General features: G+C 39.3%; 1 protein-coding gene across 11 annotated transcripts in view; it reads right to left on the minus strand.

The window, feature by feature from the left end:
- PAX2 (paired box 2) overlaps nt 1-18056 on the minus strand; it is a 160033-nt gene that overhangs the window by 43306 nt on the left and 98671 nt on the right. For 10 of the 11 annotated variants that reach the window (XM_072994931.2, XM_072994927.2, XM_072994925.2 and 7 more), the window contains 2 exons: nt 11719-11894; nt 8266-8392 (listed from right to left, as the gene is read on the minus strand). The exons of the other annotated variant lie outside the window; for it this stretch is intronic. In XM_072994931.2, the coding sequence (XP_072851032.1) occupies nt 8266-8392; nt 11719-11894 (303 nt within the window). The remainder of the gene's footprint in view (nt 1-8265; nt 8393-11718; nt 11895-18056) is intronic. 11 annotated transcript variants of the gene reach the window in all.

Consider the following 18056-nt stretch of genomic DNA (forward strand, 5'->3'; position numbering starts at 1 on the left):
TTGAAAATTAGTTTTTATTATTAAAAGCTGGTACTTTATATTAAGTCATTGCCGTTACTGCTTAAAACTGAAAACACTTTTTATCTTTAATTAGCATTATTAATTCATTCGTTAGTATTGCCCAACATCGCTGACTATTTATCATTTATTAATTATTTATGACTTACGTGTGTGACTTATACCAACATAAAGGAAAATATGTCATCACAGAGGCAGATTGCCACTCATAAGAGATCCTGCTGCAATTCTGGTTGTGAGTTCTCATTGCTTATGGGTCAGGTAGCTTTGTGTGTAACTCTGAATCCAACTAGGGACTCTGCCACTAATTAAAGAATCTCCACTTGTATTTTGTGGCTGCGATACTTGTGGGGAGGTGCACATGCTTGTTGGCGTGGTGCATGCTGGAGAATCCCAGGAAGGACACATGAACTCAAGAAGCAAGTGAATGTTACAAATTGCCTTCAAACTGCATAACAAAGCAACAGAATTTCAGAACAATCTCCTGAAAATCCACCCCCACACTCCAATCCACACACCAGAAATTTCATGAATCATCACAGCAGGGTCTTTAAGGAGTGGTGATCTGTTTTTCCTGTGATATCATTGCTTCTACATTGGTGCAAGTTATGCAACACGATTTTGGCCAATTCATTTTGAAATAAACAATGTGGTTTATAAGGCTCCATCTCAACGAACCTAAAACAGCACATTTCTTATTAATTCCTTCAAAAATATTAGATGTTTATTTTAAAATTGCCTTCTCTAATCTAGCACCTTTTTTCTAAGCAAAACAGAATACAGATTCACAATAAAAGTTATTTGGCTGTTCCCTGCCACACGTTAGCTGTTTAATGTTTTACAGTATTTGCATCTTAGTGTGTTTTAATTTTGTACAGTATGTCAATAAAGATTTCTGTCTGTCTGTCTGTCAATAAAAGTGTTGATTGTGAATAATGGGTTTACCATGCCTGAAAATTGTCAGGTTGGGGAAGGCTGACTGCCCTGAAACAAGGGACCTACTCTCAGGGAAAAGAAACCTGTACATCACAACAAGACTAGCTCTGTACAAAGCCACCCATTTCTTAGACCATTTCCAGATGCATTTCTTTAGCACAGTACTCTAGAAGCTACTGGTTATTCAGGTCACAGCAACTAATCTCTACCACATCAATCACCTCCACAAAATAGTCACCCAGTTGAAAACTACTGGTTCCCAGTATCTGATGAAGAATGTAGCTTGAGAATGCTTTTAGAAGTTTGCATTTGGAGCAAACCACCTCCCATGAAAAATGAGGCTGGGATGATTTGCATTGGTTCTTACAGAAAGTGATGGACACTTATGATAACTATGAGAGAGACTTAAAAACAACTATGCTTTTGTCTGAAGAACTGGACTTGTCTACATAAATTCACATTAAAATATAACAGTTAGTATTTAAAGTTCCACAATATTTTTGTCTTCTTTATTTTTCTTTTCTTTTGTTTTCTTTTTGCTTGACATGCTAGCACAGACTAACACAGCTGCCTCTTCTAAAACTACTCTTTTAAAGACAAAAATCTTGAGCTTCATAGGATTCTAAATAAAGTATTGGTTTTAATGCTTAGAAAAGAAATAACAAATGCTAAATGAAGTTTTCAGAAAACTTTTTTAAAAAACCAAATAAGGCCTTTCAGTAAAGCACTTTCACTTTTCATAGTGATAGAAATTATGGAAGGTGTGGAGGTGTAATCTTTCAAGGAATCCTAGTGTGCCCATATGCCCCATCCAGCATGATGTGGCAATGTAAGTGTAACTTTTACATTACTTGTACATTTACAAGCAATTGGACTCACTAATTGGTAGAGAATGAATATTATATCATTTAAATGCTGGATCATACTGCTGAATGAAAACCATTTTTTCTTTTTTAAAAAAATAAGTTAAGTATCTGAGGAACAGGTGAACAAAGATTTAGGGTTTTTTTAAATGACAAATATACCAGTAACTAACAATTAAGACTCGGACCACACGTTTTCTCAATAGTTTTTATCCCAGAGCTATAATTGCAATTAATAATGAGCTTAAAGACCACCAGTAGTGAATAATTAGTTGGACTGTGTTACTTGGCCTGCGGTGTAGATGTTTGTATTTTTAGTGGGGGACTTTTAGTGGGTGGGGAGTGTTTGGGGAATTTTATGTGTGTGCATGTGTCTGGTCTCTGGGTGTCTGTGAATTTCGTTGTATGTGTATATACTTACAATGACAATAAATTATTATTATTATTAACTACCTATCTGGGGTGGAGCTATAATTGTAACTTACTATTTATTTCTTTTTCAAGCAACATTCTAAGATCTGTATGCCTTTCATGGCAGTGAGATTATCCAATACATCTGGAAGTCCTATTACAACAAAATATAATGGTACTACCACCAGTGAGCTTAGCTGTCCCCTACAATAGCTGGGGGAACTTTCTGCCTCTGCCATTTTCCCCAGGTTTGTCATTGTTCACTGACCTGTCCTTTTGTTCTTTAGGCTGTGGTCTAAGCAGCTGTTTCACAAAAGGCAAATGGTCCATCAACTCAGATTCTCAGCCTTTGCCAGTGCTTGCTCCCACCCCCTTCCCTATGCTTTTATTTTCCAGAATGTCAGCATCTTCTCCTTTAATTCACTGATCCTCTTGATATCTAAGGGTGAATTCAATCAATCACATTGCCAGTTCCAGCCACTTATTTTCTTTATGACATTAAGATTATTACAAATGTTCACATGAACCCTATTTCATGTAAAGTTGTACATGTGACAAGGATTTAGGAGTCTTAGTAGATTACAAGCGAAACATGAATCAACAGTGTGACTGTGAAGGGCTCATTCTAGGACCACATCACAGCCTAACTTATTAAGGAGAAAGGTGTCATCAGAATGATGAGATTTTGTGTAAATCTATCCTGTTTGGTTGTGGACACTTTCCAGTCCTTAGCTATTGGGGAAGAGCCAAACTGACCCTCTAATAATGTATGTATGTTTATTTATGCTTGTAAATGCTTAGGATGAATAGAGAATGTATCACAAGCCTGCCAGTTGAAGCATCATAACTGGCATAACTGGTACTTACACATTACAACTAGTAGTAGAAGTAATTTAAAAAGCCCTGACTCCCTGACAAAAATCGGTGATAATCAGTACAAACAGTTTGTGATTCACAACTTTTTCATTGTGGAAAATATTTTTAAAGCATTTAAAAACAAGATGAAGACTATTCATGCATTTGGCTACATATAAAAGATACAATGGTGCCTTGCATAACGAGCGCACCATTTAACGACGAATTCGCATAGCCATCCATTTTTGGGGATTGCTAATGTGATCGCATACTGATGCCTAGATAGGCAACAACTCGCTTTTCGCATAGCGGTTTTTAAAAATCAGCTGTTCGACGGTTCCAAAATGGCCGCCGGACGCCCCAAAATGGCCGCGCGCAGCATTTTCGCGCCCTGCCCTCATTTACCGAGGGTGCGAAAATGGCGACCGGATGGGGAAACATTGCTTAATGGTGAGTTTAGAAGCCATTGGAATGCATTAAACTAAGTTTAATGCGTTCCTATGGCATTTTCCGTTCCGTATAGCGATGTTTCCCCATAGCGATGGTTAATCCGGAACGGATTAACCTCGCTATGTGGGGCACCACTGTATAGTGGAACAGGTAGAAGGATTACACTTGTTGCTCCATCTGCCACATGTTCTTATATCTGTAAATGAATAAATGAACAGTAACGTATGTCTCTTACACAAAATTAATTATATTTTATCCCACTTTTCAGAGATTTATCACATGTATGTAATATTTGCATAAGAATATGGTGTGACATGAAATTTCACCTTTAAGAAAGAGTCAAACCAAATTAGAATCTGAATGCAAATCCAACACCCACTTTAGAAACATTTTTGTTCCACAAATCAAGTGAACAGACAAAAATTTTAAAAAGTCCTTCCATGGGTTTGAATTGTACTCGAATCAAACATTAAAATTAGTAAATAGTTCTGAAGTGGTCCAGTGACCAGACTCAAAGTAGATCTTATTGAAGATAATGAAAAAAACAAACAAAATTCTAAAGAAAGATAGGTGAGCCGCTCTACTCCACAGGAATCTTGGGAAAGTTTCTTCTTTTACACTCCCCAGAATACCCCATGCAGGAGGAAATCAAAAGCAACAACATATAGTCTCCTCCAAGTTCTAAACTGAGAGCGATACTCCTTATGTCTCCTGTGTCTGTCTTGGTACTAGGCACAAAGTCTTTCTGTAAGAATACAGAAAAAAGCTAATCTAACTGAAATGTGAACTAAGTTGGAACTTCTTATGTTTTATATTCCAGATGATCAATTGCAAACGATTCATCTTTTAACAAGAACAATCTTTTAATTTCAGGTCTTAGCCTTACACATGTAGCATGCCTATCCATGTCCAGTGCATACAACATTGTTGCTGGAACAAGTACTGCATTAGGGTTTTGTTTCTTGTTTTTTTGCCACTGCTTCACACTGTTGATTCATGCTTAGCTTGTAATCTACTAAGAGTCCTAAATCCTTATCACATGCACAACTTCCAAGTGTCCTTGTGCTGCACTTTCATTCATCAGCACAAGCCAGCTCATGAACCATGTGATATTCCTCCCCAACCATTTAATAAAGTTAGAACCCTGTAATAACGAAAGTAAATAAATGTTATATACAGTGGGGTCTTGACTTGAGAACTTAATCTGTATTGGAAGGCGGTTCTCAAGTCAAAAAGTCTGTAGGTCAAGTCTCCATTGACCTACAGTGCATTGAAAACCAATTAATCCCGTAACAGGCCGTTTTTGTTCCATTTTGGTTTTTTTTCTGGTCTGTAAGTCAATTCTCAGGCTGCAAGTCAAACCTAAATTTTGCGGCCAGAGAAGTCTGTAACTCAGAAAGTCTGTAAATCAAGCTGTCTGTAAGTCAAGGGTCTACTGTAGTTATACCACAAAAAAATGAAATTATACCTCATTTTGTTAGCAGTATAATGTATCTTTATTATACCTTATTCTTAAAAATAGGAACAAATTGTGAGTACGTTATTGTGTTTAGCATTGCTTCTAAGATCTGAGAAGAACATACACAGCCTGGGGATCTTCTAAGGCAGTGGTTCCCAGCCTTGGGTTCCCAGATGTTCTTGGACTACAACTCCAGAAATCCTGGCCAACATAGCTACTGATGAAGGCTCCTGGGAGTTTTAATCCAAGAATATCTGGAAACCCAAGGCTGGTAACCACTGATCTAGGGGATGGCAACCTCCCTCCCTCTACTCCTTCTCTGCCTCATTCTGGCTCTTCTTCTGGCTGATCTTAGGGTGCAACTATAGAAAAGGAAAAATGTGAATGGATCTGTTGTGAAGTTGTACCTGGAAACCCAGGTTTTCTCTGGGTTTATTCACTTCAGCCAAACACACAGGAGTCTGCAGAAAGTGGGGAGGAAATCAGCCCTGTTTGCAGCTTGTTAACCATTTTAGTCCTCTCCTGGTCCCAATCCTGGAACATTTCCTGCATTATTTGTTAATGTAGTCACCTCTTAGTCAGCATAGTAGTTGCACTAGCAGATCTCTGAGATCAGCCAGCAGAAGAAACATTTGAGACTACAGAGTCATTGCAGCTTGTGTGTCTTTGAGTTAGGTAAGTCACTGTAAGACTGTTGATATAGAATCTATTATTGTCGAAGCAGGAAGGATGCTTCCTCCCACCGCAACAAGATGAGGCAACATTTCCCCAACACTTAGGGCTGTCCCCAAAACTCTAGATCTACCTATTTCCTCAATGAATTGCTGCCATGCTTTGTGACTAATTTCTGCTTTCACTTTGTTAAACTGAAGATGATTTCTCTTGCTGCTTCTTTTTTTTAAAGTTAATTCACATAAATAATGAAACTGCTTGCATTTGTTTCCAGAAAAATATGTATTTTCTTTTATGCAATTGAATTCTGCTCTGGACTAAGGATGGAATGCACACTATCTCTGCAAAACAAAAAGTGTCAGAGACTTCTCACTCTCCAATTCACTTTACACATCAAAAATCATCAAAGCCAATAATGAATATACACACAGCACCTTGATTTCTAAATACACAAACTACCATGACTTCAGAGATATCACATTATAATTTCTTACAGGATAAAACCCTGAAATGCCTCAAAACATAAATGAACATTAATATAACTAAAATACCTCACAAAAACTGGAAGTATTAAAATATTACAAAGTATATATGCAACAATATAAAAACCTTGCAGGAAAGCAAGGCAAGACATGTCATCCCTTTTGAAAAAATAAAAAACCAAAAATGCATAGCTATAGCCATGAAAGTCTGTGATGATCAATGCAGGTAGAAAATATGGAGAATATTTACTCCTTCTCAGCGTCCTTAAACTTTACAATATATTAAAATGTGTGAAAATAAATATAAACATTTTCATGAATATTCATGCTCAAATTCCCACACAGGGAAAACCTTTACAAAACTGGTTGTCTCTTCACTCTTTATGGGACAACTGACAAATTCATGCACAAACCTGTAAGATGGGTCAGATTGTATGAGAGGGATTTAGCCAACTTTAGCCACTGAGTTCCATGACCTCCAGCTTTGGCCTATTGCAGCAGAAAAATGTTCTTCTGCTGCCCACCATAATAGCTGCTAGTTTTTAACAATAATACTGACCCTTGCACTTCCTAGTCTAAAAGAGTACAACTTTAGTCGTAAAATATATGGCTTAATATGTCATGAGCCCTGATTAGTCTGAACACGAACAAGATTAAGGATCTAGCTGTTGGATGTAAGGTAGATGTTTGACTCATGCCCCATCCTATAAGCCCCAAATGTGCCCAAAATACCATCCATGGCTGCACCTAGTCAACATAAAACCATGAGAAGGAATTGTTAGAGGATTGATGATCATCATCAAGTGTATAATCTTGGTAGGGTGTGGGCTTCAAATTGAAGCAGGCTCCTAGGACTACCACTAAAAAAAATATGCAGCCATTTCATCTTTTCTTTCAAACTTTTTTGGGATTAAAAAAAAGTTGGAAGAACTTTTGGAAAAACTCAGGCAGTATTAGAATGGAAGACAACATATGGACTCACTGAAAAATTCCATTAATGAGGCAGGGTGGTTGCATACCAAGAGTGTCATTGGAAAGAACCCAAAATCTAGAGTCAATAATTGTTTGGATGTGGATGAACAACGCTAATACAAGCCAGGCAAGACAGAAATGTAGATTTAGACCTCTGATATGGGGGTGGGAAATTTGCCCCTTCTGTATGAGGTTACTCTCCCTCTGACAAATCTCCTTTGCAATTTGGGTGTGCTCCTGGTCCAGTTTCATATCTAGATTATCAAACAAAAGTCCATAGCAAGAGTGCCTTTCACCAGATGAAGCTGTTTTGCCAACTCTGTCATCCTCCTGGATTTGTTGCCTTGATCCTAGTCATTTATGAATTGGCAAGGATACATTTTAGATTACTGCAATATGGACTACGGAACTGTTGTTGAAGACCAGTTATTTTATGGGCAAAGTTCAAAGTGATCGTTCTAATCTTTTTAGTGCAGTGAATGGTTTAGGAGCAGGATACCTCTGCAGGCATGTAGTCCAGTATAGCCCCTTGCTACCCTCCCGGTTGGACTAAGATTAGCAAATGATCTGCTTCTTTGACTTTTACCACCTGATAGTAGGCTAGATATTTCTCGAGAAGGCTACAGAACAGAGCCTTTTCAACCACAGTACCTATCCTTTACTCTTTACTGCAGGCAAGTCCACTCCTGAGTGCTTTCTGGTGCTTGGTTAAAAGTTTGATTTAGGATGGTCTTTTGTAAGAATTGTGGTTTTGGCCTTTTCTTCTTCTTTGTTCTGGTTATCTGATTTTATTGTTGATTTCACTGTAGTTATGAAATACATCTAAGGTGTTCAGTAGTTTAATTTGCTGTTTTAATGTTTGTTTGTTTATTTATTAAGTGTGTGAGTCAGCACTTGCTATAGGCCACATGGTAGGCAGAAATTATTTTTTAAAAGATCTGCTGGTTTGGTTAAGCTAGAAAATCAATGATGCCACTAGTGCTCTCATCAGTGTTTCCATTCATTAGTTTTGTCTCTTTCAGGGTTGGGGTTTTTTTTATATGCTGTATATTTTGGGAACATACTGTAGTTTCAAGATAAAACAGAACTGGACCAATTACAAAAGAAAGGAAAGGTATAGCCTCTGGCCTCTGGGTTTGTAACTTACCAGTCACTACAGGGTATGTCTGGGGTCCTGACACGTTGTTCCCCAGGTCTGGGTTAGCAGAGGTGGATAGACTTGACTTGACTTCATCAAGGCCAGGGGTCAGAGCTGGGAGGGAGTACTCATTACCCTAGGGAGGAGAGAAAAGAAAGCTCTCTAATTGATGGGCTGGAAAGAAGGGAACAGTGGGCAGATGTGAGGGGGAGTGAAGGTTAGGTAGAGGTGCAGTATAGTCCCTGCACAGATGGAAGCAAAGAAGAGGAAAACAGTGCAAATGAACACAATATATGGCCGATGCCCCCATCCATCCTATGCATCAAACAACTCCCTCTCCACACTGGCCAGATTCTACCAGATTTTCCAGGAGATAAGGAAAACTGGAAGTTTTTCAGTGACTATGGGTACAAGGAAAGAGTGGGAAGTCTGATGGGCAGGCCCACTAATTCTTTCAAAGAACCATAAGGGAAGCTTGCTGATTCTCTCTTTAGAGGGAGGGGACTACAGATTGTGCATTCAGGTTCTGCTATGGACAGACAAGATTCTCTAGGGTGTTTGCATTGTACGAAACAGGGTCTGATTGCTGGGCAGTTTCTCTCCACAACCCATTCTAGGGCGCCTGACTCCCTTCTTGCTTCCCCCAACTCTTGTGCACTGGGGTATGAAATTGGGGTGGGGGCAGGCCACATGGCTAACAGAAGGGTGGGAGGGGGAAAACTCATTGCATCTGAAAGGGTGTCCTGTCCAAGAGGCATTAGTAATTGCCTTTTTATTGTGGCAGCCTCCAAACCAGACACAGGAACCGGAGAGAGTACAAAAAAAAAGGCAGGAAAAGTTGTTCTGATTAATATTACATTAAATTAAAACTGATTTTCTGCTCTTTTCGCTTGGTTTTTTTTTTCTGTCCCCGCTTCCTATGCCAGCTCCCAGTGAGCTGCCTTCCTCCTGCCGCCCTCCCTGGCCAGCCGCAATTGCCTAGTCATTTCCAATTCCTTCTTGTATTGATCTTCCTGTAGAAATCAGTTTTGTAATTAGCTGCAAATTAGGCTTTCTGCTGGGGGTGAAGCTGCCCCCTGATTTATCACCGGAGTAATTCGCTGTGATCGGGAGAGAAATTAAAATGAACTCAATTAGGCTTTGGATTTGCTTTATGGGCCCCATTCAGAGTTTCTGGGGGAAGAATGACTGTGCTGGTGTTTAATAGTCTAATGAAAGTAAATAAAGGTTATTCATTGTAATAAACTCAGGGACTCTGGGATAGCAGGAGCCCGAAGCCAACTTTGCCTTTGCTACTATTGTCAGTGTACCGCTTGGGGTGGTTTTAAAAGACTTTTGATCTTTGTGTTAAGACAAACAGCTTTGGGGATAAAAGGTAAGTCATGGGAGATAGGAAATACTGTAGGGAGGGGAGCTGAGATTTTTAGAGTATAGTTTGGGCTTGGCATCAAGTAGCAAAGAAACACCTAATTCATTCTAGATCAAGTCCTTCTCTCCCATTTCCTGGACTGTACAGAAACAGAAGGAAAAGAAGGGGTGAGTGGTTCTGCTGAACTTTTAGTTAGGCCTATTTCCTTCCCTGCTTCACATGCTGTTTAGCACAAAGACATAAAACAGCCAATGGTCTGAGGATAGCACAAGAAACTGTTCAATAGGACTTTTTGTTAAGAAATGCAGCAGAAGAATTCCCATTAAATTGGTGGAGAATCTGTTAAATCAAAGGGGTTTATCTAGTCAGTGATTAATAGTTCAATCCTATGCATGTTTACTCAGAAGAAGGTTCCAGTATGATTAATGGGGCCTACTCCCACATACACAGGACAGTAGATTACAGCTCCTCAGCCGTCCCTATCTAAAGTCTGACTTTAAATACATATTCCTTGAAACTTCTTCAAATAAAAATGTCATATTCTTTAGTGCTATGTATAGGAGCATTATGAAAATGTATGAGTTCTCTGGCCTAAAGATCTAACTGCTAATCCCAGCTAGTATAGGCCCATTGAATCAAGGGAATTTGCACAACTGTTGATTTACCATTCAGTAACTGATTCAGTGGATCATTCTATTTAGGATTAGCCATTGGGCTACATAGAAGCTTATTTTTGAATGAAAAGCAGAATAATAATAAATAAATATTTCTATAGGGTAGAAGAGACCCTCCTGTGTGATCGTTTCACAATAAATATTTCATCTATTTAACATTTACATATTGTTTTGTATCTTTTTTTACATGAAACATCCTGGAACAATCTACTGAAGTGTGGCATGTGAATTCATAAAATAAATAAATGAAATCTGCTTAAAGGGGGAACTTTTAGATCACCTCTGCATGAAACTCCTGTTGGAACTTCTATTTGTGAATGGGAATAAACTCTGACATCAATTGTGAACAAAGATTAAACTGTTGCCTGACAGTGCATGCTGACAGAATCTGGTCAACTAAATCTTAACAATATTCTTGCTGTGGATATACTACTAACAAATATACTACTATCTTCTTCAAAACAATCTTCTGCACACAATATTTTGGTCTGTGTCTCTCATATTTTGGTGTATTTTCAAATGCCGAAATAAATCAACTAGAAGTAGCATGTACACATACCAATAGTGCATGCAGGTAACTATGTTTGCCTGCATATGTTTGCTCTGTGTACCTAAAGTGTTGCTCATGTGGATGTGGACTGCAGACTGCTTTCAGCATTATCTGCAAAGGTGCCTTAAGATACCCAAGTAATACTATGGAAAAGCGGGATACACGTGTAAAAGAAGAATGTGGATATTGCTAATCTCCAAGAGAAAGCTACAGAATACAAAGGACATCTCTATGAATGTCTGCTGTTCCTGAATTATGTTTCCATGTTTTTTACTGAAAATACACACCACTTCTGAAAGGGTTGTGTTTCCTGAAAGGCATGAATATGTGTCTGGATACGTCCACATGGATGTAGATTTTATACAAATGTGCAGACAATCAGGGAAGAAAATGGTGCAAATGTGTATGTGGACTTGCCTACATGTACATGTTAGGCACTTAAAGATTTTCCCTCTGTCTGTCTATGTTCTTGAGGTGAAGGTAGATAGGTGTCTGTGTAAAATTTCAGACTGTCAAAGTTCATGTGTGTCCATGTCAATGGGTAGATATGGAAAAGTGGATACATTTTTGCACATGCCTTGCAGAGTAAAAGGTGTATATACACTACAAACTCATATTCATTTTATGCTAGTTTAGCAGTCATTGCTTCTCCCAAAGAATTCTGGGAGCTATAGTTCAGCAAGGGTGTTAACAATCTTGTTAAGAATCTATATCCCTCACACAACTATAGTTCCTGGGAAGAAGTTTAAAGTCTGTAGTGTAGATCCTCCATGAACATTAAGGCAAGTACAAGTGAAGAATCAACCAGCTGTTGTTTTATGCAGCTGCATGTATCCCACAAGTTTCTTTTTCCCAAGCTGGGTCCACACCTGCTCAGATTTGATGTGCTCTGATGCCTGAAAGACATCGGGGTAAGAAGGACGCTCGAAGACTCGATCTAAAGCTTCCAGCTGCTGTTGTGTGAAAGTGTCGGCACGAAGGTGCTTCCGCAAACTATCCACACTGTTCTGGGAATCGCCGTTGGGGACTGAGCCCTCGGATACCTCTGTGAGACACAGGAAGAGATAACAGGGCATTAGTGAGGCTTGCCTCTTGCTAAAAGTACCTGATGTCTCCTCTCAGTTGTCTTAACAAGAGGGTCTGAGAATCAGCTGTCACTTCCTCCCCACCTCAGGACCACCCGTCCAAGGCATTTATGCTGTCCTTTCCCATTTGAGAAAGTAGTGAGATCCATTCTCTACAACTTTGTGCTCATTACTTTGCCTGGGGTTTGAGGGCCTCTATCAGCTTAGGATGCTCAGGGCTGTGGATCATGAGAGTTTCTGTTCTGCTGAGTCCTACTCTTAGAACTTATGAAATCTGTACCACTTAGGGGGACAAAAAGGAGGAATAAAACAGAGTAATCAATACAACAAAGGCCATACTGAAAAGGACAGAATGGCCATGTGTTAAACTTCAGGGCTTCTACTTCCCTGCCCCACTTCTACATGTGCAGAACAGCTAGTCTGCAGGTCAATTTAGACCCGTAGTTCTTAACCTTTGTTACTCAGATGCTTTTGAACTGCAACTCCCAGAAACCCCAGTCAGCACAGCTGGTGGTGAAGGCTTCTGGGAGTTGCAGTCCAAAACTCCTGAGTAACCCAAGGTTAAGAACCAGTGATTTAGACCTTATGTTTATCAAACCTAAACACATACTTTATGTCAGCTCAAACAATGCACTTTAAGATGAACTGTAAGTAATACCTCCAGAACAGAAAAGGCTAAACAGTCTGAGTTATTTACTTCATTGTATCCTAGGGCAGAAACAGATTGTTACAAATCCCACCTCTACTTGCATTAGATCTCCATACCACTTTTACCCAAAACAAAAGAAAAAGGCAGATCTGTCAAAGAGAAGAAACAGCCCAGTTGTGTGTTAGATTATTTTATGTTACGCAAGTATGTTTAAAAGTACATTGTTTTGTCTTGTACATTACAGAAGAATGGTGGAAATTTACAAGTCACCAACCTGTTTACAGTCAGGAGGTAGGCAAGTTACCAAATAAATAGGTCTAAGAAATCTTCCAAACTTTTTTTCCCAAGGCAAGCAAGCTCTTGCTGTTGCAAACCTTACCTATTCCAAGCAAGCTATTATGAGTCACCCTGGTATGCAAACTAGGGTCCCTACTTCAATCTTGCTTCTTTTTTTTTTTGCAAGACTCCTTATACTGCCCCTCTGTTCTACATTTCAGTTTATATGTGATTATACAATATAATAGAATCAATACTGCATTATATACAGTAACCTAATACCATATCACATCTAAGACCATGGACAATATTACATATTGATTAGTACAAACCTACAGCAGCCTGCTGCTTTCCCTCTCTGACATCCTTAAGGCAAAGAGCGGGAAGCTGCTTGGTGGAGTTAACCTTCCTTCCCTCATCTCATTACCATAAAGACAAATCATGGGCTATTCACATCACTAACTCCCATATGCTCAAAATCCACCAGTTCCATTCATGTTTAAAGCAAGATACAAGGTTAACAAGTAGTAAGACCGCTAGAAGGAAGACCAGTCATATTTTAGCTAAGTTCAGTGCTTTTAAAATCCCAGTGATTTATATCAGAGAGATGCAAACACATGTTTAACTCTGTCATTCTGATTTTTTTTTTAAGAAACTCCCTTAAGGAGAATAGTATCATTACTGGCACCTTGGGAAGACCCATCATCACCATCATCAAGAAGTTATGCAAACACCAGTCCTTTTAAAAAGTCAGATCTTTGTAAGATGTTTGGTTACTTTTGTGCACTTTATATTCACACACAAACACACCCAACTCCAGCTCCAGCAAGAAAATTGGGAGAGGTACCCAAGGGGGTAACGTTCCACGTGAGTGGAAATTCATCCAAGGGAAGCACCAAATAGCTCTTCTGACACAACAGCTCTTAGATTCTGGATTGTCCTCTGAACTGTTTTTTTCCTGCACAGGTAGTTCTTGTGTTGGTTTCTGAAGAATAGGAAAAGCAGCACTATGGCAGTTATAGGCATTATTAGGTACCTGCTGAGGCCTGCACCTTACTGGAGCCAATAACTGTCCCCCACACTCCCAGTCCTGCTTCTTCTCCTATTCCTGTTGCTCTCTATTCAGCTGAGTGAAGTGTGGGCAGAGCAAAGAAGCAGCAATAATCCCAAAATATTTGTCCTCTTTCTAGGGAAGGTGGTACTGAATGAATTCAGAGAGGTACCGATATGGGAACACTCAGTGCCAACAGTGAGAGGAGGTTCATCCTCTTCCTAAAGCAGAGCAGAGCAGAGCACCTACATCCAGTACCGAAGAGGTGGATTGTGGCTACAAGCCCAATTGGAGAAGTATAAGGCCAGGTCTTCTCAGGATTAAATGCACAATATATTTTTCTCTAGAATTTGGTTATGGCCTGGGCTAAACAAAATGACTGATATTAGGCCCCTGTGTGACTTTTAGGGTTAGCAAGGGAAAGTAATAAGCAAGGGAAAGTAACAAAGAGGCTGAATAACAACAGACTCTAGGATGGTATAGCTCAGTTCAGGGTCAGAGGTGATTCGGAGCCAGTTAGGTCCCAGGACAGGGTGTCTCATGGTCCAAGCTGTGAAAGCACGGTGCAAATGTTTATGCAACAGGTATGATTTTCACCACATTGAGATAAACTGTACAACATTTCTGGTTCACCAGTCTTTTGACATTCTGCCTTCTCCACATATGTGTCATGTCACTTCAATGAAGAACAGGTGTAAAAGATACTCTCTGAAAATTGAGAAGGCAGTGAAAACACTATATTTGGGAAACTTGCCAGTTTTCACTTCACACCTCATGATATTTTTCCACTGTGTGCAAGCCTGAAAGAACAATGATCATCATGCCCACCAGACAGGCCACAGCTTTTCCCTAAATCTTCTTTCTTTCCCCCTTTCTATTCAGAAGACTAACAGAAATTGAAAGTCAGGCTATGTTAAGTGTGTTAAAATGCATACCTCACAGCCTCATGAACTCAACATAACATGCATTAATTACACTGTCTCTACTGTGCAGTTGCAGGAAACAGAGATAAAAGGACTGGCAGGGGTGAGGTGAATGGTCTATGGAGCTGATTGAAAAAAACAAAACAGACCAATAAGTACATATTCAGGGAAGAACAACACAGGGAGGGGTGCTGGAGGGCAGCTGAACCAATGAAAATATGGGGGAGAAAACAACTATCTTAAGTGAATTGACAAAACACTTCTTGGATGTCTTTTCCAGTGATATTGAAGATTTTTCCTCCCTAGGAGGTATTTTCCATATACATTCCAAAGACATGGAGGATCTCAGCACTGGGAATGTTAAGCAACATATGGGATGTATTTCTTTGTATAGTCATTTCTCTATCCTGTGAGCTAGGAAGTTATTGTGCCATTAATAAGTAATTTTCTGCCTGCCTTTGTGGATTCAAAACATGCTGGACCAAAGTAGAAAATGGCTCAGAAACTTATACCTTTCTGTCCTTGGCATTATTTTCCTAACACACATTTCCAGTAACTGCTTCTCATTAACCTCTTTCTTAGTTTGCTTTCTATGTAACTTTTAAATTTTAAATTTTAGCTAATGTTCCATCCATGCTCCCAGGATCTTCAGATTTATTTTTAAACAATTTTTAAAAATACAGCTGATGAGGTGGAGGCGGTAACAGTCAAAACACAGTCAGTCTATGGTCCAAAAGCATATTGAGGGTCTTACCTTAAATTTCTAGGATAAAACACTTCTCACCCTTTGTAGTCAATGTGGTCCAATACACTGAGTATGGAATTTAAATGTATGAACTAAATGAGATGAATTTATGATTAATTTTATAATTTGATAGCCAAGGGTGTCCACAAAAATAAATTAGGAGGAGGGAGGGGGAGTATATTAATTATATATTAATGATACCTCTGAATTGTTCACCTCACCGTAGTTGTGCAGCTTATTTCTATTTTACACACAAACTCAGAATCTGTGTACTTTTAAAAATATATACCAAGTTTAGGATGTGAGGAGGACAACTGTGATGATCACGTATGTTCCTCATTAGTTGTCAGACACAATGTACATGTGTTGGGCAGTTGAGCCAAATCACACAGTGTACATGCAGCCAAGTATGAGTAGCCTCCAAAGTTGAAGATCTACACACAGTTTAATTGCTTAAGGTTTAACTTCCAAAAATGACTGCAAACAAGTGACTTCATTGAAATATCATTTCTCCCCCCCCCCAGCAAAGTCAATTTTTGTTTTGTCTAATTCCAATACACCATGGATTATGTGCAAATGCAACAGCTCTGGCAGTAGAGAACACATATGTGCTTATTCTATCATTGTAATGCTGTCTGTAAAAGCTTTGAAACCTGAGTCCCAGATCATCTCCATTTTGGGGAGTGCAAACTGAACTGTAATCTAATTAATGCAATCTGCCCAGCAGTCACCTTTGTATCTACGATTCTACACAGTGCATTCATGCCTGTATATAAATGTGCATGTGTATACCCTGACTTTCTTTGCAACAGCTGAAACCTGAGCTCTCTCAAGCCACTGTAAGCTTCTCTTTCCCTTCATTTATTCAGGTCCCTTCAGATCTTGACAAATCTGTCACTCTAAATTTGCGAGAGATTATGGTGCTCTCCCTAGTACCGAGAGAGGTGATATATGATATCTGCTGCCCCTATTGATTGCCTGATCTGGTGGCAGAGGGCCGGCAAAATGAACTTGAAATGAACATCATGCCTCAACTCATTGTGCGTATAATACACTACTTAATCCCACATTTTTCAGTCGCTATAGAATTCAATTGATCAATCATGTCCCACTGATAGTTCTGGGGGTTACTGCTACTTTACACACCAACTCAGGGCATCAAATACGACAGGCCCATACACATAGAGATGGTAAAAGAAATGAAGGGAGAAGCAGGAGAGAATGAATCTGTAGTCCTATACACACCTAACTGGAAGTAGGTCTCAGTGAACTTAGTGACACTTACTTCTGAGTAGACATGTATTGAGACAAGAAGGCTATTTATACTCTGTGAGAAATTTGGATTCTGCACCCCAGTAATTTTATATATAAGGACACAAAAATTTTTATTCTGCTTTGAAACTAAATTACACCCCACCCCCCACCCCAAACAATGAATAAAGAAATACAGACAGATCTGTGAGGCGCAGTTTTAAATGCTTCACCAGTCATGGCTTCAGCATAAGCTCCTGAAGCTCCTGAATTTTCCAAGTGACGTATTTATGTCAGAGCATGGGAAAGTAGACCTAGAAATTCTGCATTCTAAGGGCCCCAACAGTCATTCCGAACACAAATAAGTAGCGTTCTCTCACATAAATCCATCCTGTTCTTTCTTATGTCTTATACGTTGGGACCAAACTGGAGTCGCAGAATAAAACAATAAACAAAATGATCACTCCACAATTGCATTTTTTAAAAAACTGACAGATTTCAAACTGTAGGTTTTGTTCAAGAACAGTATTAATGGTCACAATGTCCATAAAGACTAAGGGCCACAGCAGATCTGGCTTTTCCAGCTGTTCTGGAATTTTGAGCCTCGAAGACAGCGTTAAACTAATTTAGCCTGCTGTCTGAAAGAAATATCCTGGCATGTCACCAGGATGGGGTTCTACAATTGCAAATGGCCTGGTTCTGTTCCAGGTTTTCAAGGCAATAACCAAGTAGATTATGCGGAGCTACAATTTTGGAATACAAAAGGAAAAAGACCTTTGATTGAGCAAGATGGAGGTACGATGCCTTGGTCCTATGTTTAAACACAATCTTTTGGTGTTGGAAAGGTCCAGGATAATTAGAAGGAAGAAATTTGTGAATGGAATTGACATAAAGAAATCTTCAATCAGCAGAAAATGCCTTATAGGGATCCCATAAGCTGGGGCCCATTGCTTTTCAAAATCTCTTTCATAAATTAGAAAGGATGCCCTTTATTTCAGAAATCACAGTTCAAAAGCACCTCTAATTTTTGAAATTGTCTGATGGAAGCATACTTTAACCCAAACATTGACTCTCCCTCAGTCCCATTCTCTATCAACCCCTTCCCCTTCAGATGTGTTCCTGTGTGCCACAGCAACCAGGGCCGGTCAGCTTCTTTCCAAGATATCCCCCTTGGGGAGCTTTCACATCACTGCCAGTTGTTGCCGTTTCAAACTCAATTGTTCTGCT

The sequence above is a fragment of the Pogona vitticeps genome, chromosome 3, assembly GCF_051106095.1.
Source record: "Pogona vitticeps strain Pit_001003342236 chromosome 3, PviZW2.1, whole genome shotgun sequence".
NCBI classification, from domain to species: domain Eukaryota; kingdom Metazoa; phylum Chordata; class Lepidosauria; order Squamata; family Agamidae; genus Pogona; species Pogona vitticeps.